The sequence below is a fragment of the Prinia subflava genome, chromosome 11, assembly GCF_021018805.1.
Source record: "Prinia subflava isolate CZ2003 ecotype Zambia chromosome 11, Cam_Psub_1.2, whole genome shotgun sequence".
NCBI classification, from domain to species: Eukaryota; Metazoa; Chordata; class Aves; order Passeriformes; family Cisticolidae; genus Prinia; species Prinia subflava.
Window position 1 is genome coordinate 25,286,463 of NC_086257.1, and position 22,921 is coordinate 25,309,383.

General features: G+C 47.0%; 2 protein-coding genes across 7 annotated transcripts in view; one reads left to right on the forward strand and one right to left on the reverse strand.

The window, feature by feature from the left end:
* Positions 1 to 35: 35 nt before the first annotated feature.
* SERP1 (stress associated endoplasmic reticulum protein 1) lies at positions 36 to 2,002 on the forward strand. Of its 3 annotated transcripts, none has more exons than XM_063408564.1 (3): positions 36 to 217; positions 306 to 427; positions 528 to 2,002. In XM_063408564.1, the coding sequence occupies exons 1-3, from the start codon at positions 134 to 136 to the stop codon at positions 817 to 819; spliced, it is 498 nt and encodes a 165-aa protein (XP_063264634.1). In that variant the 5' UTR covers positions 36 to 133; the 3' UTR covers positions 820 to 2,002. The 3 variants fall into 3 exon arrangements, with proteins under 3 accessions (XP_063264634.1, XP_063264632.1, XP_063264633.1); XM_063408562.1 differs by having other exon boundaries at positions 39 to 217; positions 508 to 2,002; XM_063408563.1 differs by having other exon boundaries at positions 48 to 217; positions 306 to 381; positions 612 to 2,002.
* Positions 2,003 to 5,110: 3,108 nt separating this feature from the next.
* Positions 5,111 to 22,921, reverse strand: part of TSC22D2 (TSC22 domain family member 2) — a 79,244-nt gene continuing 61,433 nt past the window's right edge. Inside the window, exons 2-4 of one of the 4 annotated variants that reach the window (XM_063408551.1) lie at positions 15,676 to 15,747; positions 7,456 to 7,507; positions 5,111 to 6,717 (exon numbers count right to left, since the gene is read on the reverse strand). In XM_063408551.1, the coding sequence (XP_063264621.1) occupies positions 6,502 to 6,717; positions 7,456 to 7,507; positions 15,676 to 15,747 (340 nt within the window). In that variant the 3' untranslated portion in view covers positions 5,111 to 6,501. Of the gene's footprint in view, positions 6,718 to 7,455; positions 7,508 to 15,638; positions 15,748 to 22,921 lie in introns of all 4 variants that reach the window. The other 3 variants (XM_063408553.1, XM_063408552.1, XR_010081606.1) reach the window with 3 other exon arrangements.

Sequence of the window (22,921 nt, forward strand, 5' to 3'; positions counted from 1 at the left end):
CGGGCGGGGCGGGGCCCGGGGCGCGTGCGCGGGTTGGCGCGCGCGGGCCCCGCCCCCGGCGCGCTCCCGGCGTGCGGCGCGCGCGGTGCTGACGCGGCAGCGGCGGCCGGGCCGGACCGGGCCGAGCGCGGACATGGTGGCCAAGCAGCGCATCCGCATGGCCAACGAGAAGCACAGCAAGAACATCACCCAGCGAGGGAACGTCGCCAAGACCTCGGTGCGCGGGGCCGGGCCGAGCCGGGCGGGCGCGGGCGGGGGTGGCGGGGCCGGGCCGCGCTGCGCTGACAGCGGTGCTGTGCCCGCAGAGAACGGCCCCGGAGGAGAAGGCGTCGGTCGGGCCTTGGCTGTTGGCTCTCTTCATCTTCGTGGTCTGCGGATCAGGTGAGCGGCCGCGCGCGGGCGGCCGGGTCCGGCGGCGGCTGCGGGCCCCGGCGCTGCCCCTCCGGGCCCGGCGCTGCCCCTCCGGGCCCGGCGCTGCCCCTCCGGGCCCGGCGCTGCCCCTCCGGGCCCGGCGCTGCCCCTCCGGGCCCGGCGCTGCCCCGGCGGCGCTCGGGGCTCCGGAGCTCGCTGCTGGCGCTGCCCGGCGAGCGCTCCCCTCTCCTCTCTTGCAGCCATCTTCCAGATCATCCAGAGCATCCGGATGGGCATGTGAGGGGCCGGTCCCGGGCCGTGGCCCGCCGGCCCCGGCCGCCGCGGCAGCTGCCGAGGAGCGGCGCGCGGCACCGGCCGTGTCGCATTCCAGGTCCCTTCACGAGTCATTCCGAGTTTTCTAGCCCGTGCCACAGTGCCTTGAACAGCACCACATGTATAAAGCAATAAAAGTCTATTGTTGATCTACAATCGTGGACCTACTTATTCGCTGAAGATCCAGCCTGGTCTCTGTAATACGTGGTCCATGGGAACTGACATCTGTTGTAAACAGCGGTCCCCGATCAGTGTCGCCCTCGCTGTATAGCTGGAAATGGTTTCTCTGACGCCGGAGCCGGGATTCCTGCGGAGGCTGGAGCCGACTGCGCAGCATGTTCCCGAGGAGCCCCCGCGGCCCCGCCGTGCATCCTCCGTGCGTGCGGAGGGCAGGCCCACTGCAGCATGTGGCAGTGCTGGCGCCCGTCCTCACGCCGCGGCACCGCCTGTAGCTTTGTCCTAATCCACGCGAAATGCTTGTCTGTGTAGGGGTAGTGGGGTGGAGAGGAACCGGCACGGCCGGGCGGCAGCGGCTCCTGGCAGGACCCGGTGCGGGAGCTTCGCGGACTGCAGGAGCACCGTGGCCAGACCTGCGGCTCACCAAGCCTCTCCTGGCCGTGCCTGTGCTGTAAATACTTCTTGGACAACTTTCAACAAGTGGTGATAGTTTTAAATTTGATGATGTTATGTGGGAATATTGGGTGCGGGGGGGGACATGCTGCCCCCCTGCCCACAGTTCTGCTTCTGTATGTGCAGCCCCTGCAGAGTGTGGTGTGTCTTGCAATATATATTTAATCCTATTTAAGGTAAAACCTGCCTTCGACTCGATTTCTTTTAACAATGGATCCAGTACTTAACTGCTTCCCTACTGGTGATCACAGTTCCTTCTTCTGTAGACGACTGTAACTTGAGATCACATGGAAAATGCTGCTATTGATCATATTTCCCTGCTGATGGCCCTGACTCCTGCTGGCTCTGCTCTCTGCGTGGTGACAACGGTGGTGGGAATTGCTCTGCTGGTGCACGCAGTTGCTAAAGGAAGATTTTTTTTCCAGGTTTCTTAGTAGAAGACAAATTTTAAGTCTGGTTATACTAGAGATAATAGAAAACTAAATGGTTTGAGGTTAATGAAATGCTTGTTAGTTGCGAAGGAGCAGATCTTTTGTATGCGTTGTATTTGCATATGGAATCATCGGGGCTGGTGTGAGCCGGCGCGGGGCCGCCCCAGGGCACGGGGACCTCTGTTGGGACACTTGTGTGCTGTGGCGGGGGAAGTCTGTATAATCGCTGATTTTAAATAAAGTTCTTTCCAAACGCAGGTTGTGTTCACTCTGACCTGGGCAAAGCAGGGCTCTGCGGGGTGTTGAAACTCGGCTGTTAACACCAAGCACAGATTAATTGGCTTTTCCCTGAGAGGAGCCACTGTGCCACGGGGCACCCCCATGCTCAGCTGTCTGGCTACGGGGCTACAGGACCTGAGCTGGGGCTGCTCTGGATACCCTCAGCTACTGCTCCCTTTCCCCCTGGGGACCGGCCATCCCCCCATAGGTTCTGCAGGTGCCTTCTCCTCACCTCTTGTCTCTGCCTGCTGGGGATGCCACAGGCGGCCCAGGGGTCTGCCCCGCCGCTGCTGCTGCTGCAGGAGTCATTGGCTGCGCCAACACAGCGGCCGTTCTGGGGCTGCGGGAACGCTCAGGGTGCTGTGTACGAGTTGGTTCTTCAGGGGTCAGTACATTCTTGCTTTGGTGCAAGCTGGCCACAGAGGGCTGTGCAGTGCCGTGCCCTGCAGTGCCGGAGCTGGGGCTGTGTGGGGGCATCTCTGGAGGGGCCTTCTGGCCCCAGCTGGGCTCTGGCTCCACATATCCAAGTACAAAAGCTGCAAAACACACATTTGTTTCTCTCTGAAACCTAACAGCAACACCCAAGTTTATTTCCCCTTGTGCGATGCAGCCTCTCATTTCCAGGCACTGGCAGCTGCCCCGTTCTGACGCCGGCCGTGCCCGTGCCACCGCTGCGGACGGTGGCGTTCTCCAGCTCGCTGAGTGACGTCATTAACACCTGCAACACACTTGTTTGTTCTTCTTTTCTTCTGTGAAGCCTTCCCAAGGCTGGCTGCAGGGCTGCGCTTCAGGAACGCGTCCCGAGGGTCGCAGGGTTTGCTTCCCAAGGCGAGAGGTCCCTGCTCTCCTGCCAGGCCCTTCACAGCTGCTGCAACCGCACAAAGCGCTGCAGCCACGTCCCCGGCGCTGCGTCCGCGTCCCGCCCATTTGCGCGCACGCAGCTCCCGAGGGGAGCCGGCAGCGGCAGGAGCACGCGTTCTCCAAGAACCCCCTCGGCCGAGGCGGGAGCACGGCACAGGTGGCGGCAGCGTCGCTGGCAGGCAGGGCCACGGGGAACCGAGGCAGCGGCGGCGGCTCCGGGGCTGCGGGGACGGCCCGGGAGCGGCTCCGGGAGCGGCCCCGCCCCGCCCCACAGCGCCGCCCCGCGGCCGCCACGGGTCCCGCTGCGCCACCGCCGGTCCCGCCGGACCCGCCGGCCGCAGCCGGGGAAGGGGCTGGGCAAGGGGCGCTGCTGCAGCGGGGGGAGCGGCTGGGGAAGCGCCTCAGCTCCAGGCACAGCCCCCCCGCAGCCGGGGAAGGGCCGCTCTGTGCCCACCTCACCTGGCACCTGCCCCGCAGCCGCCTCATTTCTGTGCCAGCCTCCTGCACACGCTCCCCTCCGAGCCAGGGCCGTGACCTTGAAGCTCTCCTCAGTAAGCATTTCCTCCGCATCCTCTACTGTTTCCGCAGCCTTTCCCCGCATCTTCTGTCCCCTCGTCTCCGAGACGCCGGGCCTAACTCAGAGCCACCTCTGCGCAACTTCACTGCATCCAGACCGTTCCCTGACACCACGACTGCAGCCCGCTCCCAACCCGTGCTAAAGCCCGTGCAGCAGCTGAATCCTTTCCCTTTATACCAAAGCTATGGAATAACACGGCAGACACGTGTTAGAGCACCCGCAGCTGGTCTGGAGCGCCGGCTCCCAGCGCCGGCCGCCCCACCCAGGCAGCCCCGAGCGCGGCGCTCCCGCGGCAGCCGCGTGTGCCGGGAGCAGCGGCGGGAGCGGCACACGCGGGGCAGCACCGGGGCAGCACCGGGGCAGCACCGGGGCAGCACCGGGGCAGCAGCAGCCGCTCGCCACCGAGGCTCTCTGCCACCTGCTGGCACACAGCTACTAGCACCACGGCGGTCTCACTGAGAGAACTGCTGTTCCTTTCCTCAGGCTGCCTCTCGAGAAGTACCCGCAGCACTCCCAGACCCTTCCTGCCAGTTCACAGTGCTCTCACAAGCCGAGCTGCTGTCCAGAGCCGAATACAACTTATCTCTAGGAGAAAACTAAACACAAACACCCCAAAAGCAAACCTGACAGGAGCAGAGCAAAGCAAAGGCTAACAGGATCAGTTCAATCTTTGTTTCACCCCTTTTTCCGATTTACTAAATGCTTTTTGGAGAAAGCGTCTGTGCAGCGCCGCGGTGTGAAGGATGTGCCCGTCCCTGTCTCACCCCTCACTCACAGCGGAGCAGGCACTCCGAGGGCAGCAGAGCTCAGTGCTCCTCTGCTCCCAGCAGGAAAACAGTGACCACCCGAGTCAAGGGCAGATGGCTCTGTTCTGTTTCACTCAAAAGTGAACTTCCATAGATGTTTTAATCAACTACTCACCTGAGGGACTCTTGTTCCCAGAAGACCTGGTTTGTCGCTTTTTTCTTACTTTACTAGCATCATCCTCACTGTACAGCTGGAGCCCCCACTGATCACACTGGAGAGGAAACACACATAGCTACTGGAATATTTTGCTTTCTAATCTGTGTGCATTAAACTCTCACAGCTGTGCTCACAGCACAGGGGTGCAGCAGGCAGAAAACACCAATCCACACCTAATGGAAAGATTATTTTGGTGTTATTTCAGCAAGAACTTTTTAATAAGCACACAACTCGTGGTTTGTTTGAACTGTGCTGAACTGATGCTTACCAGGAGGAGGAGATGCTTCTCAGTTTCCAGGCCATGGACACTTCTTTGAGATCTGAACACACCAAAACTTGGCAGTCCCCAGTGTTTCTTCTGGTTTACCTTAGACATAAAGCTGGGCAGAGTTAGACTGCGAAGGGCTCAAGTTAGATGTGCTAAGGTACTGAAGCACATTCACAGCAGTGACTCAGCAGGCACAGATGTTTATTTAGAGCTGTCAGTGCAAACCCAAACCCCTAAGGCTGCCACTGACAGCATCAGAAGCTGCTTCTCCTCCCAAGAGAAGAAACAAGTCTGTTGCATGAGAAGTGGTAACCCTGCACTGGTCTGTTACTGCCTCACTGACACTGTATTTCTTCACTTTGTTCAGAAAAGAGCTTCTGAATTTAATTATACTGCAACAACATCTACAGCCAAAAATGTCAACAAAACTGGTTTAATTTCAGAAAATGTGTTAAAATATATATATATATTTGTACATCAATTTGACACACTGCATTAGTTTACACAAATGATGGTCTTTCTTGAAACTGTATTTATGAAATGTACATTTTTAATTTAAATACTCAGTATACACTGCATTTAATCTGCATGTTGCATTTATTAAATACATTAAATCTGCAATGTAACAAAACGTTTTCTGCATACGAAATTCAAAACACCATTTTAAATGAACAAAAGATGGCTCACTTCATTCATTTGTTTTAACAACTAGTGCCTAACACACTAGCTTAGCTCCACCAACACCAGCTGTTCTTTCTCTTTATTGACATTGTTCACAGACTAGTACATATTACACTAAGAGTGCTGGATAAAAACATGAGGTACGGAAGTGGTTCAAAGATTACAGGTCATGCAATCATGCGAGACAGCAAAGAAAGTTGTGAATGAGGAAAACACTAAATAAAAAATACATAAAGAATGTGCATTATAAAATAAAAAAAAAAAAAAGAAAAACCAAACCAAAACAAAAAACCAACAACCAACTCAATTACACAGCTTTGCTTCTTTGGTTACAAAGTAGGTTGAACAATTTCACAGCTTTTTATTCCCACCTAAAAAACCAAACCAAAAACGAAATGTCAAAAAGCAGAGGAATCATGGCCCCTTTCTCTCTATTAGAAAGTAGAAACAGAAATGAGCAAAGTTTTCTTCATCAAAATAGCCCATCACTTATTTATTATATCACAAGGACTGGTGACTACCTGTACAGATGCACTATGGTCTTCATACTTACACTCTATACAAAATTTACATTCAAGCTGGATCTTTACTACCGTAAATAAATACCAAAGGTCAATTGCCATTAGTGTTAGAAATATGCCAGGATTCTTTGTTCAATTATTGCCTAGACATCGTATCTATTAACGCAATCCCATCTATCATTTTACCCATACAGACATTTATTAAAAAAAAATTCAAAAGTTCTGTGACATTGTTCACGTACATTATGAAAATAGCAGCCCTGTAATAAATAAAACAAATAAATGAAACTAACATAGGCAAATGTTACTTATATGAAAAGAACAGTGGCTCTGAAGAGGAATTGTTGCTCCTTACCAGACACCAAGGCTCAAAGCAACCCCGGAGCAATGGGAACCTCAGAGAGCCACCCAAGCTCTAACAGAGCTCCCCCTGGAGCCCAGTCAGGATCCCAGGCTCCAGGGCCTCCTCCGCCACCTCCCGTGTGCAGCGAGGACGTGGGGACCCTCCCGGGGCGGCGGGGCAGCTGCGGGAGGACGATTGTCTAATACTGAGAAGGCCAAACACACAGAAGCGCTGCGGGCGGCGGGAGCGCGGCGGGACGGGGCTCACGCCGAGGACACGTTGGGCTGCGGCGGCTGCGAGCCGCCGCCGGGGGCCTGCTGGCTGGACAGCTGCGATAACTGATCGTTGTTGGAAAGGGATTTCAACAGTGCATTTTCCCGTTCAAGTAAAGAGTTTCTTTCAACTAATTCTTTTATTTGTTCCTTCAGGACTTCCACTTCTTCTCTCACTGCATACATCAAATGGCTTTTCACTAGATCCTGCAAGCAACAAGTGGACAGTTACACCAGGGAAAGAACGGTTTCCCTCACCCCAGCCCAGGACTAACTGCTTGCACTGCAGTAAGCCTGGAAAAACAAAGCATTCATCACCAAAATCTATTAATAAATCAGCCTCTGGGCACAAACAACCCAGCCCTTTTGTGAAGCTTTGTCCCCAGGACTCCAGGCACCTCAGTTATGTGGAAGCCAAGGATGAGAATGACAGCCCAGCTCCTCAGAAGGAAAGCAGCAGCTCTGATGCTGTGACCTGGGCTATGGATCTTTGGTACACAGGCCCAGTCACTGAGGTGTGTGAGAACCAAATCAATAAGAAAGCTTTTACATCATCAAAAGCAAAAATCCAACTGCTCTAACTGAAGCTGAGCAGCATGTTAAGGATGGCATACCTGACCCTTCAGAAAAACTAGAAATGAACCTGGCTAGAGTAACAGACTGAAATATGCACTATGTTTTCAGCATTCCTTCAAGTTCAATGACCTTGTTCACAGTCATTTGTAAGAAAATTAACTGAAAAACATTTCTGGGCCAACAGTAAAAGCAATAATGGTTTGTGGTCATTCATAGTTGATAAAGAAAATTTTTCAGTTGATGTTCTCAGTCTAACCCACCTGGAGGGATATCACAGTCTCACAGGAACACAATACAGCACAAGGAAACTTATGCTCAGTGATGAGCCACATCAATCCTACTAGAAATAACAACTTATATTTTACTTACCATTGCCTGTTCTATTTTGTTGTCAATGGCAACAACGCTTGCACCAGACGCACTGTAAATACAATGAGAAAAGTGTTATTGTATCACTCAGGTAAAAATATGCACCAACAGGACTCCTGGATCATTCTGTCACTGGAAGGCTGAAGCCTAGAGTCAAGAATTCAGTACGCACTCACAGAGGGTGTCCCGTGTCCCTCCCACCCCTCACCCTACCCAGCTGCCCAGTACAGTTGTGACTCACAAGAAATACTGCTCCTTCAGTTTATACCTTCTCATACTGAGCTTATAACACCCAGAACCATAAAAATGCATTAGAATAAACACTAAACCAACTGCTTTGATTCCTGGCCTCATCTTCCAGCTTTCTTCACTGAGGAAAAAAAGAATTCATGGGATTCCTACCACGAGCTTTACTTCTTCTAAACTGTTTTTGTAAAGCAATGAAGAAAAAAATCCTGTTATAATACTTTTTCTCTGGATTCACACAAGTCCACCTTCCAGGTAAGGCACTCCTGGCTCAGCACTGCCCCTGCAGCCTGTGGCAGCAACCAGCAGGAGGGCAAGACAGGACCAGAGCCCTGAGCCCCGTGGCCACTCCCTGGCTCCTGTCTGACAGCTGACAAACACGGCCGTGGGTCACAGCTGGGGCCAGGCGTGTTCCACACTGGTGTGGAACGTCCACCAGCACACCTCAGTACACTGCAAGGATGTGTATTTACTGTGCCAACAAGATCCCAAACTGCATCTGTGAATCCTGTGTGACAGAATCCAGCCCTTAACAACTAGGGTCTGTTTCCAAGTGATGCCACAGGCACACAAGCCAGTCCCTCCCTTCAGCTCTGGAGCCGGGATTCCGGCAGGCCGGGCTGTCCCTGCTCTCCCACAGACTGGTTTCTCCATCCAGAGGAGCTGCAGCTCTGCCCAGGGCAGCCCTGTCCCCTCCCAGCCGGCTCTCAGGGGTCCCGTTTCCCACCCAGCTCCGGCCTGGCGCAGACCGCGGCTCCTGGGCTGTGACAGCCCCAGCAGTGAGCGCTGCTGATAACGCAGCCAGCCACGGGCATGGCTATCAGCAGTGTGCAGCCACGTTTAGCAGAGTTAACATGGGGAAAATGCAAGGGTTGCAGTCATGCTGGAAACTCGCCTCACTGGAATTGTGCAACTCACCAAAACCAAGTTTTAAGGAAAAAACACTCAAGGCTTTTTACAAAGAGTATGGCGATGTGCTCAGCAGTACCAGTCACAGATGTGAAACACGGCTCAGCTCCTGAAGAGTGACACTGGTCAGAGAAGTTAATTTTAAGGCCTCCCACAGAACCGTCAGTGCCAGCACTGGGCTTTCACAAGCAGAGGGCATCAAGTTTGCAGACTGAGTGAGTAACAGCCTCTCTTTCTAGGGAGCCAATCTTGAAACCCAAACCAAAAGTGCTGAACATCCACTTAAGACGAAAACTGTTCCAGTTGCTTTATGTCTTCTAAGTCTCTCTCAAACCCTAAACCTCCTCAGGATATAAGCTATTTTTAACTCATGCCAAGGGAAGTATTCCTTTCCATGGTGAATTAACATGCATCAGACTCATCTGGCATGGCCAGAAGTATCCATGTTCGTGAACCACAAAACCCCAAGACTCCATGTCCTCTCACAGTCCTTCATGGACACCACTCTACAAGTCAGATGAGGTGGCTCTAAGAGGTAACAACAAGAGGAGGACAATTAAAGCAAACACCACACTTGGCAGTGGGACCTACTTCCCCTCTTTGCCGCACAATCACAATTTTTGTCAATACCCATCTAGTCAAACTTGAGATTGGGACTTTGTTCTTCCATCCCTGTTTCAGCTATTCTGTAGTGTGATTATTTAAAAAAATAAACTCCACTACATCACTCCAAGTAAAGGCATTCAAGCAGTTCCATGAGAAAGACAGGCAGCCCTCCCTCAGCCTCCCAAAGAGCTGCACCTGCACGGCGTGCTGCAGAGGCATCCTTCCCGTGTGTACTTTGTGCTCTGAGCTCCCCTCTCCCTGCTGGGTGGGTGCAGGAATTGTCCCTCCTTGCAGTGTGATGGAATGAGCTCGAGAAACCACTGCTTTACCATCCACACCCCACACGGGACAGCGCTGGAAGCTCTAAGTAGCTTATACACTATTCTGTAATGTTCTTGCTGCCCTCATCCAAGACTGAAATGCTGAGCCTGGATTCGAGCTGTGCTCCCTGCACACATCCCAGCACCATCCCAACTTCAGCAGGCAGAGGCTGGGACCACACACACCCAGGAGAAGCTCCACACCAACAGAGGGTGCCTCAGCTCCCCATCACGATAAAACCTTAAAGCTGACTACACTTCACGTCACTTTCTAAAAGCAGATGAAAATTAGATGTTATGGTAGCACAATTCCCATATGATTTTGTTTTTATTCATCTGACAGTGCTCCCAAACACTAAGCAGCTCCTGTGGGACATTCATGAGCAGAGCCCTCCAGTGACAGCTACTCTCATGGGAAACTCCAAATGTGCTGTTAGATCTTAAAATTTTGTACTTTTCTCAAATCCTAAACGCTTGACATCAATTTCCAGTTTGCATAAGAATATTTTATCCCATGGCTGCAGAATGACATTTATAAATACAAGCAAGTCCTTATGAAAAGGCCGGGAAGAAACCAAAAAAGTCTCTTAAATAAGCCTTTTTGGATGACTGAATGGAGAGAGAGTCTGACACATTCTGTGAGCGCACCATCCACTGTAGAGCCAATGCCTCAAATTGCAAATCCTGGAATCAGAAGAGGAAATACACCATTTAGCTCTTGTAAAAAAAGACTGATTACTGATTGCTCCAAGAGCTACAGAAGTCTACAATTATTGTCAAAACTGAAAAAAAATCCACAACAAGTACCATAGGGCAGATGAAGGGGTGCATTAGGCATGTAATATTTGTTTTTAACAGTAAAACCCCCAGCCCACACTGAGCCTCTGCAGCCCACCAAGTATCAAACAGACAGACTGAAGAGGGCACACTTCATTTTGACTTGGACTTCCCAGTTAAGGTTCATGTCAATGAAGGCTGTACCCAAAAAGATGTTGTATTGGTACACCAAGATCACACTGAAGCTCACAAGGTACACAGCAAGATTTACTGTCAGAAAAAACATCAAAGACCCCCCCAAGCACAGTTTGTCATTCCCAGAGATGGATGGTACACCCAGCGTTTTCCTACCTTAAACACCAGGTAGACAAAACTCCATTTTGTCAGAGAAATCCTTAATCCAAAAGCTTAAAAAAAAAATCTCAGTGGCTTTTGCTTTACCTATTCAATTGTCTTTACCTCAACTGACAAGTTGTCTCACTTTTCCTCTTTTGGAAGGAGGGGGAGCTGAATGAGCAGCTGCATGAGCTTAGAGCCGGCAGGATGAAACCAAGACAGCCCTTTTTGGCACCCAACATGGGGCTGGAAGGGTTTGAGATAAGGACAGACTTGACTGAATGTTCTAGATTGAATGGATAGCTGCTCGTCCTGTGCAGCTACTGCCTGGAAGCTCCTGTGCCGGCCATGGGCTTGCTGGCCTGAGTCTGTTAGAGCCCAGTGCTGGTTAGTGGCCACATTTTGCTCTCACTGCTGCCACATTGCTCTTATCACCTCACTGCTGTGCCTGGAACACCTGATAACAGCCACTACCATGTGCCTGGGCTGGCAGGTGCCCAGGGCAGCGCTGCCACACCGGGCAGGCTGGAGCTGCAGAAGGATTGTGACCTGTGGATGAGTCCAGGGGCAGCAGAGACCGAGCCACAGTCCATGGGAACCCCAGCAGGGGAGCAGGAGGGTCCCTGGAGGAGGCCGTGCTGTCCTGGGACATCTGCACTGCAACAGGCTCCTGGCACAGCCTGTGGCCCGATGGAAGGAGGAGTCCACACTGGAGCAGGTGTGCTGGAAGGATCTGAAGGAGCTGCTCCTGAAAGATTTACCCTGTGGGAAGGACCCAGACTGGAGAAGTTCAATCAGGACTCTCTCTGTGGGTGCTTATGCTAGAGCAGGGCACAGTGTGTGACTGCCCTGCAGTGTGTGGTGAAGACCACAGCGAGGAAGGCTGCAGGACCCAACCTGACTCAGCTTTGGTCTCCAATAGCTCCATGCACCACACATACCTCTCCTGTCCTGAGTGACCACCATGAGAGATGGAGCCCAAAATCACAGACTAAACCATCTCAGTGGACATCTGTGGACAATTTCCAGGCCTGGTGCACAGACTACAGGAATGACACCTATGTATCAGGGCAAAGGATGGGAAGGGGTGGTGGTGGTTAAGGAGGCTGTGTTGGATAGTGTGTGACCTGAGCATGAGGTAAACAGTGTGGAATAAAGGGCATATAATGTGCTGCTGTGGGCTGGGGTAGAGTTATTTCTCCATTGTAGGAGGTAAGGGGTTGTGCTTCGGATTTGCACAGAAAATGGCACTTGTTATTGCTGAGAAGCACTTGCTTGCACAACACCAAGGCCTTTTCTGCTTCTCATACAAAAAAGGTTAATGTCTTAATGTTAACTTGTTAATGGCCACAGGAAAATTTAACCTTCAACATCACCTCATATTCATGGGTAATAAGATCCATTTCAACTATTAATCCAACAAGTGCTACTGCACTCAGTGTGGTGTTTTCACCCATACAACTATCATCCTTCCAAGACACATGCTCTGAACTTCAAAATTCACTTCAAAATCTAGGTAAAAAAGACTAAGAATCAAACTTCAAAGGTATTTGCCGCCTAATTCATCCTGTATGCTTTAAAAAAGCACTGCAGTTAATTTTTAAATATTTCACGGACTTCAGTCATACGCGTATTTTATGCCAATGCTGGATACATTAGGAGTGAGTTGTACAGAGCCCACTTTGGCACAGTCATAGTGTTTCACACCTAAATGAGACCGAAATTCTACTGACTGGATTATGTTAGCTAATTCTGAAGCTTTTCAGTCAGTAACAAAAAACGTTCTGTGTTCAGCTGTATTAATGATTATCTGTATACTACTATCCTAAGGAATTTCTTCACACCAACTTATCCCCCACAAGACTGTCATAATGCAGGAGTTTTCTTGCTTTTTAGATACATAGAATCTATCACATCTCACAGGTGATGCTACATGGCAGAGCACATAGGACACCAATGCTCTGTCCAACAGGCCCTGCAAGACAAATCCCCCTGGAAAGCACCACATGTGCAGCCTTTTAAGTCACTTTAAGTGGGAAAGGTGTTACCAACAGTCTGACAGACATCCCCAAGTCAAGTGATCACCTCACTTCCTTCTGCTGTTACTTCTTCAAACCAAATTATGAAACAACCTTTCTGTAAACACCACTAAGATATCCTGGAGTGTTCCCACTTGTTTTGCTTACAAGTGAGCTAAAGTGGTAATTTATTCTTTCCCCACACTGTTTACTCATTTATTAGCTACTGTCTTACCACTGATTGAGCTATTCAGTCTACCCAGAGAAATCTTTTCTGTTACTGGAAGAGTTAATGCCTATTTAATTAGCCTCCATCATAAAGAGATTTTATAATGATAGCATCCCAATCCAATCACCTATCCAGCCCAGAAAGAGGACCTGTGTGAGTACTGCAGACTTTCATTATTTTTCTATGTCAAAGCCATATGAGAATGTGTGATAACCAGAGGCAGCGAATTCACCATCTCAGGAGTTCCCACACACATTTTATGAGTTAATTTGTACTGTGAAGGTTTAATGCTTCACACATAAATGCAGTGGAAATATAAATCCTACTACTTTCAATTTAAGTTTACCAATAATGTCTAGTATGGCACCTTTACTGTGCAAAGACAGCCCAGGCCCAGAAGAGCAATCACCCAGACTCACATGAATATTCCAAGAAGCCACTATTCCCTTTCTTAAACCACATCAGTTGAAAAGACCAACACGAGACTTGTGCCTTCAGCAAGACCTGTGCAAGCATCTCTGCTAATGTGTCAGTAAGAACCAGCACCTCCCTAACACTTACTGGTTTGAGTGTCACCAGCACTCTTCCTGCCACAGTGTGTTGGTGAAAAATAAAACAGTTTCTATTCTCTGGAGCAATTCAGCAATCTCTTGTTCTCTATTGAAGTATCATGCAGCTAACTCTGCTGACTTCAGCAGGTCCCCAGAGACAGCTACTGATAGGGGAATAATCCATATTTGTTAGAAAAAATACTAGAATTACACCAAAAGATTTTCTGTTCACACCAAGGTATCTTACGTTAAGCCCCTCAGTTTACAAAGTACTTCTGAAAGAGCTGCAAAATGTAATTAAGAGTTCACTGCCAGCAGACTCACAGTCCTGGTGCTCTGCAGTGTGTCAACCCCCCCATTTTGTGATGGGCAAACAAAGGGATTCTGAGGAAGTCACACGGGCTTATTGCTTTTACAGCAGTGATTTTTCTTTCCCAAACCAGAGAGGACAAAAGGAAGCCCCACACCACGCTGTTGTTCCAGCCCCTGCTGTGTCGTGCCCAGCTCCATCCTGCGAGGGCTCCCACGACCAGCTGCACTGCTCACTGCTGCCCCTGGCATTCCCCCCACTAGCTTCTACTGGAAGTCTATAGATGAAAGCTTCTCAGTTTCAGTCATCCAGCAAAGGAAAGCTGCCTAATGTGATCTTAAAATCCAATAACTGCAGTACAAATGCAAAACCTGCAAAATCCTGTCAAAGGCTTTAGAATGAGAATGATTTTGTTTAAAACATGCATCAATCCTGATGAATTTCACTCTGTGTTCTCACAAATGCTTGTTTTTACCACAAAGAGTTCACCAGCAAAGATGCAAGGTTATTTTAAAGGCAACCATTTACATTCTTCTACCTGAATTTAATGTTCTTCTATATTCCACATTTCCAGCATTTGCTTCAGACATTGTACATAAACCTCAGATTTGTGAAGCCTCCATCTTAATAGTTCATTATTTTAGGGTTTTTTGAATTAGTTTCCTCATCTTAAGACTTATTTTGAGGCACGAAAGTAGGGAAACAGCTAAAGGCTAGAACACAAAGTGACCTTTTGGTCTACAAACCAAACGTGTATTCTAAGCCCTGAAGTTTGTTCCAGTGAAATAACAAAGTCCTTGAAACCTAAATACCAACGCTGTTCCATAAATACAGAGAAGTAGCATCATCCAGAGCTTAAAGCAAGAAGATAAATTTGTCCAACTTTCTGCTGAAAAAGGAAGATATGCTTTGAAACTGAGCTTAATGTCAGCAGCCCAGCAATACAAAATAATTTTTTAAAAAGAGCAGGACACTTAGCATTACTTATAACCTCCATCATTGTGCAGTATACAAACTGTTGCCAAGCAGACTTTAAAAGGTTCAGTTGAGCTGTGCAAGTTGAGAAGCCTTTCAAGTCAAATACAGCCAGGACAGTGATGAAATGGTTATCAATACTTCAACAGCCAAACAAAATTTACATTCTACACAGCTTGTTAAGCGGAAGTTTTGACAAGCCAGAGCAGCACAAAGCATTAAATCACATCACTAGGACTTTGACTTAATGCTGACAAAAAAAACCACACACCTCAAAATCATTAAAGCACAGGAAAGAAACAGTTTGCAGCTACTGATGAATTAGTAATGCACCTCTCTCAAGTCCTATCCATGCCAGATAAGACTGTTGCACTTCACTGCAGTTTCTCACCATGAGTTCAATGCTAACTTTGGAGATTTACTTTGCCCTTGTCGCAGTTCACCTATGTTCCCCATCCAGCAATACTTGACCAGAATGAAAATAAGCCAGAAAGCTTATTTTCCTGGTTTAAAGATAGAAATACCTTAACTTTGTCAAAATTGTGTTTAAATGTAGTATTTTCAAGGTGTGTTTTCTGATACAGAACTCAATGCCAAAAAGTTTCCTCTTTTGCAAAAAGGAAATATTTATATTTTGGCAAAGGTCAGCTAGGAGCTGACTAGCATTAAACTCAGAGCTTACACATCATGTATGACATATGCATAATGGAAGGAGGAAGGAAAAAAAAAAGTCACGTCATATTTTAGAGTTTAGTTCCATGTTTCAGAACAAATACTTCACTTTCACCTCTTCAAACTGCAGAAGCCCAATATGGAGTTCTGAACACAGACAGCAGTTCTGTGCAAACACAAACAATGTGTGCAAACACACACAAACTCGCACAGAGCAAAGCAGCTCATGCATACCTCAGCATGTATGCATTCCATACTCAAGCATCCATACCTATCCCCGGTGGTCTTTGACTCGTGTAACTTGTTGAAATGGAACGCTTGGTAGAATGCAGTTGACGGATTCCTATGAGATCCAAGAATCAGACAGACATATTGAAAATGGGTACGTGATAAAATACCAACTCTCTTAATTCAACCAGCATTACAAAGTCAATTAGCTGTCCAGACAGGTTAAACTAATGTCTTCAAGGCCCTACTGTATCTATTGCTCTGCATTAAGGACACAAGGATCCAAACCAAAATAGTAATTCTCCAGCCCTATGGATTTTCAGGCTGTATCAAGCTGCTCCTGTACAAAGATGAGACTGTAAGGCCAACAATGAGCCTCTCCCATCCTGCTAGCAACGCTGTATAGGTTTAGCTGACCACTACCCTAATGCCAAACACACCTAAACCCAAGAGACACCTTTCCCATTTTTGGTATGTCCCAAACTACCTCTGCGCACAGTACCCTGTGTTTCCATCCTACTTAATCCCTGCTTTATACTGGAAACAGATTATTCCTCCAACGGGACCTGGAAGTTGGGGCTCAATATGCCACATTCAAACTACAACAGATTGTTACAACTGAAAACCAGACCCAGCTAGAAATGAAAAACAGAATGTCAACTCCCTGTGTAAGCACTTCCCAATCACCTTCCCACTTCCCCTTCCCGAGGTGCAGCAGGGCAAGGGCTGATGGAGGCCTTGGCTGTGCACTCACCAGCGGGCTCTCACAACCACATGTCCAGAGCACAGTAACCCTGCTGAAAACCCTACACTGTGGCCACATTCTAACACCAGTGCCAAAGCCCTGAGGCAGCCTGACCCTCCAGCCCCAGCCCCACGATGGCAGCTATACTGATAGTGTAAGTCAGAAAATCTCACTTCTCCAAAATCTCCTCTGAAGCTTTGTTGTGAACTAGATACAGGATGACACACACAGCTCTCTGCTGCCAGTGGCTGCAGCAGTGTCACACTGAAGCTTAGAAACTCCCTTCCTCAAGCTGCTCATCCTCATGTAGGCAGAGCTACGCCAGCTTTAGAGACAGCTGCAATAACCTTGCTGAAAAATCTTCAGAAATGCAAGCATGAGTTCAAATTCCTTCTAGAACCAGTTTTAAAACAAGAAGTTTATATCAACATTGAAGTACAGCTATCGATCCCTTTTCTAAGTTTATGGCATGAATATTTCTAAAAACAACTGTCTTCAAGTTACTTAATTATTTCAATCGAAGTACAATTACTGCATAGTAAATATCACATTAAAAAACCCAAAAACATCACAGAAGCAGCACCATAACAAAACAGTATCAGAAGTAATTTGATTCTCATGGCAGGTGTATACCAAAAATCTTGCAAAGGATAGTGGTATTTGTGTATCAGCAATGATCAGGAAGTTCCTGAGTTTAAAGTGTCTGTCACTCATTTTCCCACCTTCAGCACTGTACTCTTTAAAAAAGAAAAATTCATGCGAGTCTGGAATTTAGCTTAAAACCTGTTACAGAAGCTGCTGGATCGAAACTGATAAACACCATGCCTGTATGTTGGTAACATCCACATTCTCCTAAGAAGCACTGCACAGAACTCAACAAGTAATTACAGGAAGAGCAACACAATAGCTAAAGGACACTTGTGTAATAGGAGTTCACATGTGGAAAACAATTGGCATGTGCAGATCAAGAGAGCACTCCTTTGCTCAAAGGAAGGCCCAGGCTCTTCCTTCTAATGCAGCTGTCAGGAGCATGTACAGTCCCTTCCTCAGAATGAGGCTGTAAATAGAAAGTCATTTAACTTCCAAGACAAATTTACTTGTAGCATATAAAGCCATGTTGCTACTGTTAGGTATAAAAAGTGGTTTATAATCACACAGCATGCGTTCCATATAGTCTATTTTTATACTGATACCCTCTATGCTCTATATTTTTGTACTATTCTTAAGCAAGCATCAAAAATATACGGAAAAACTTTCCTTATTAGATTCTCATTTGCAACCACTACTGTTGAAACTGCTCTTGCATTACTTCAGACTAGTAAGAGAACCTTTTCTACTCCATAGCTACACATTTTAAAAATAATTAATGGGGATGTGTGTACCTAAATAGGAAAAGCAAATCCACAGAGGCAGCATGAATGATGCCTCACACACAGATCTGAACTAGTGTGACTGAGTTTCAGACTGCTGAGGCATCTAGTTGAACCATAAGAAACAGTGAAAGGTTAGAACATGCCTTAAAATGCTTTTCTGTTTGCAGAAACAACTGAGGAAACAGCTTACAGGAGCAGTAAAACCCAGCCTGCTGCTGTTGTGCCACAGCTGGAGCCCCTGACAAGTGCTCCTGACACTGCACTAAGGGAATGCAGGGACAGCCTGGACCAGAAAAGCAGATTGCCCGTCTCCTCCCTGGCAGACTGCCAGGTCTGAGGTCAAGACTCAGTCCCAGTCCTTGTCAGATTGACACTGTGGAACCTAGAGCCAGACAGGACAGGAATGTCCCAGATGTTGACCCAGAGAAAAAGCAATCACCTACCCTTCCACAGAAGATACTCCAGGACTTCTCTTCCCCCATCTCTGGTCAGAGAGACGAGGTATCCCCAAGGGTACACAGGCTGAATTTCATTCCCAGACTGACAGACAACTAGCTTAGTATACTTGAACATTCAAAGTGTATCTCAAGTGGCCAAAAATGCCTCTGTACCTGTGTCTCAAGTCCTGCTATACATACTGCATTTATGTCCTTTAAAAGCTCATGAATGCCAATATTCACAACTTACTCCCATGCTCTGGTTTCTAAGAACAGTTTTCATGCAACAGAAAATTTGATCCAAGTTTAAAGAAGGAGAACTTACTCAGTTCTCTGAACGCCCAGCACATCAAGCTGTCCCTTTAAAAGGGAAGCCTAGCCGTCACCCCACACCTCACATGACAGCTGGAAGTGTATCCTCCCACTGCCATTCATCAGGACAATATGCCAAATACAAACCTCACCCCTGAGAGCTCTGCTCACTAGAAACCATGCCTGTGAAAGCTGCTAAATCATCAAGTATACAGACAAATGCCTTTGGGTCCAAGTAATGATACTGGCTTTGGACTGCCCAACAGCCCAACATACGGTGGCTGCTGCACAGATGCCTTTTTACCAGCTACTTCCTTTGAAAAAAATAGTAACATCATTGTTCATGAGCAAGTTTCAATCTTCAAACTACTGACCAACCTCAGCAACTGAGGGCAACAACAAGAACACCAGAAAAATAGCACTTTTTCCCCAAATAAAAAATTCATACCACCTCAGACAGTTCTCTCTCAACCCGAGTTATTTTCTTTAGGTTTGGGAACAGGAATGATGCAAAACATTCGAAACACCTAAGTCTTCTTTGAGGAACATGAAAACAACAGGTCAGACAATCCATGCTCAATACCTCTAAGGAAAACCAAAGAAGAACAGAAGCATATATTTATTACCCAGACAGCAGCAAGCACACATAGGTGACCTTTACAGAAGCTCACTTCAGCCAAAATTATTTCTGAGAACAATTAACAGGTCTCATACAGAAAGCCACAGGACATGTGACCATGTCATGAAATGAGCTGAGCTTTTACTGCCACCCTGCATGGCATTTTTGTTGGTAAGAGCTCAGCTCGTACAAAGCCAGTCCACCATTGGCAACTACTCTGTGCATGTGGCTCTCCAGGGTCATTCACCAGTGCTCTGCCAGGGTCTCCTCCAAGTGTGTTATGGGGTACTTTAATCCACTACATGGGCAGTGCAGTACGACTACCTCTATACCTGCAGATGATCTGCAAGCACTCTGGACAGCAGGAATAGAATTCAGGAAGATCTTGCCCAATTGGAGCAATGGTCTGAAATAAAAAGGGTGCAATTTAATAAGGATAAGGGCGAAGCAGTAAGCTCTGGTAGCAATAATCAGCTGCAAAATATAAAACATGAGTAGCTGATTGCAATTCCACAGAAAACAATCTAAACATAATTTTAAAAATAAAAGCATTGCAAGGATGTCAAACCTCTACACAGGATGCACAGAGAGTAACTGAAATCTTGCTTTATTCAGCCTGAGCCCTTAGCTTCAATGTCATGGCCATATTTGGATACCAGCTCCCCAGAAGGATGTATGCCTACCTGTTCTCCTAACCCTGATCCTAGAAGTAAGGTCATTAATCATGCATTAATGGATCAGTAGGATGGGGAAGTCAACAGCAATCTTCCAGTTCCCATCCTGTGCACAGAGATATAGGAGCTGAGCATTTTGCCCCAAAAAAGTGTTCTTTGGTCACATTTATCAAAGGAAGCACACTAGTGGAACTTTGTGCATCTCTGTTGCTGCTACAGAGAGCCAGAACTGAATCAAACACTTGGAGAAGTAAGTGATTCAAAGACATCCTGAAGAGGGAATCAGCAAACTAACAAATTCGGCCTTTTTTAACATCAGAATTACTACTGAATAGGTAAGAGACCCAACAGTAAGGTAAGCGTGCAGTCTGAGCTCAAGAGAACTGTCACCATTCACAGGTGTGTTTGTGCACTGAAGGACAGCAAATGAATCCCTCCTTGGTATCTGAAGTTTATAAAAGATTGGATGTACTTACATCCAGAAGTATTTCAAGCCCAAGGCAGATTCCAGTTGTGCAGATTCCAGTTGTGTGTCTCAGTGCTCCCCCAAGAAGGGCTGTTTACTGGGGTACTGACTGTGACCTGCAAGGGGCACTGATTACAGCTGCCCTCAAAATGACAGCACTTGGCAGGGTCCATGTGGGACCAGGGATTTGATGGTCATTTGATCACAGCTTATCAGAGAACTCGCAGCACAGTTTATGGCATTTTGAGATGATGTTTACATTAGTAACAGAATTCCTTCTCCATCCTTCTCCTTTTAAAAGATATTTCACTTTATTTATAGCACCTACTATTTAAAGCAGCTGCAACTTTGAGCTTTCTTTCATAAGACTCAATCTACAGAGCAGTAACTGGAGCACAAACCTTTGCAGGAGAAAACTGACAGAAACCAAATGTGGGGGAGTCAATGCAAAATTAAGGAAAGTAACATCTCAAGCTCTGAAGTGATGTGTTTAATTGCATAATCTGCTCATGTAGTTCCTTAAAGCCATTATACTTGCTATACATACTCTAAAAGACCAGCAAGAATTCCAAGCTTTAACACTCAGTTTTAGGTGCATTCCAGCCACAGATAAGAGGAAAGGCTGACTCAATGACCAACCCACATGACAGTTTTAGGGACAGTGGCTCTCAAACACCACAATGGATTTAAAGGGATTTCACAGACTACTACAAAATAAAAATACTACAACAGCACAGAGTAAGCACACTGCAGAGAATTGATCTTCACTGGAAAACCCAAAAGCAGTAGCCCTTACTTCTTCACCTTGCTCTCAAAAGAAGATTTTGGAAAATAATTTCCAACAGTGACTAAAAGTCTCTAAGAAGGAAACACACACAACTGTCTCAAATACACAGAGTATGAGATGTGGCAGAGGCATTTCACTGATCACTTGCCTGCTCTGTTGAAACACTGGCCTCATCCTTCCCCTGCTCTCGGTGAGCTTGAGTATTTAAAAACAACACCAGGAATATTTTTCAATCCCTACCAATGCTAATACTTGCTTTATGCAACTATGTGATTTTAATAAATAATAAAAAAATCATAAAAATGTTTCATTACCTGTACTGGGTAATAACCATACTCTGTTTCTGAAGGAGCTTTGCTGACGAGTTCAAATAGTGAATTCCAGTATGATTATTTAATACTAATAATAGAAGGAATACAACAACGTTCTAACTATCTTCTCATTCCTTATTTCGACAGCTGCAGCTCAAAACTCTGGAGTCCAGTTCTCTGGGGTCCCACAGATTGGTCCCCAAGCCTCAGGAGTGTGCACACAACTGTAATCATAACAGCTTTATGGTTTCCAGGATTCACTGAGGATCCTTTCCACCCTCAACATGCTGTCCTCCCACTTTCCAAAGCCAGGCTCAGTGCACTCCTGTCCCAGCCAGGTACCCAAGGCTCTCATGCTCCTCCTGTCCCAGACAGCACTGCCACAGACACATTAATTAATACACCACCTGCTAATGAAGCACGGCTGTTCTGTGAAGGCTGTCAGGGCTGTCAGTCAGGCTGAACTTTAATTATATCATCTTACAATCTGTCTGAGGACTAATCTGAAAGCTTCTGTTCTTAAATCAAAATGTGTAACAAATGTAAGGTTTCTTGTACTAATGATTTGTCTTCTCACTGGATGTAGTCAACCTTCAGTTCTTGGAGGGAGGATACAGAACAAAGTAGTTCACACGATGCACAGCTTGGCTTCCAGGCAAAAAAAAATCTGCAGCAGATCACATTTTTCAGAGAGAAACTTAGAGATTACAAGCTGATAACAGCAATGCAGAAGCTCTGCCTGATCTAGTCAGGAATTCTTGCTTCTATCAAGTAGCTTTCAAGAAAAGCCACAGAAAAACTCACCAATATTATCCACGTTTGAATGAACTGAGGTAAGCTAAAAAAAAAAAAAAAGAAAAACAAAACCAAAAGCAAACAAAGCCTTATTGAAAATAATGCCCATGGTCTCAACAAACACCTTGGACTCCCCTTCGCATGGGATGGAGACCTTCAGCATCTACTGGTATTGCCCAAGAAAATCACTATGCCATGATACCCTTCTGCACACGATCCCATTCAAGAGAGCAAGCTCTGAGTGCTCCTACCCAGCAGATCCTGTTAGGATGGTAGAAAGGAGGGAGCAAAATAATAAATTCAGTATTTCTGAAATAAAAAGATCCACATTTGCTAGTATTGCATTACAGATCTATAAATCTGCAAAACCCCTCAAAAGTACTGGCTTTTATACAACATGGCTGGTAAAGAAAAGGCATGTATTTGTATGTATGAACATATTACTGAAGATGAACAGGCTCCTGATGCCTGTGATGCCTACAAAACTTTATTTTCTCAAACACAGCGATGAAGGGAAAGCTGTCCGTGACTTCTGGTGAAAGTGGCCCTGCATAGTGGAACAGGACTTAAATATTCATCCTCAAATAAAACTGCACTAAAATAAGATCCTTTTTCTCCCACTAGGTTGCAGTGACAACCCTTTCAGCTATTTCAGTCTTCTATAAATAACACAAATGAATTCTGTTTTTTTGACAACAGAGTATTTCAGTATCTCTGGGGGAAAAAATTGAGCAGATAAAACAGCTTCATGAAGACTCAGACAAATCCCA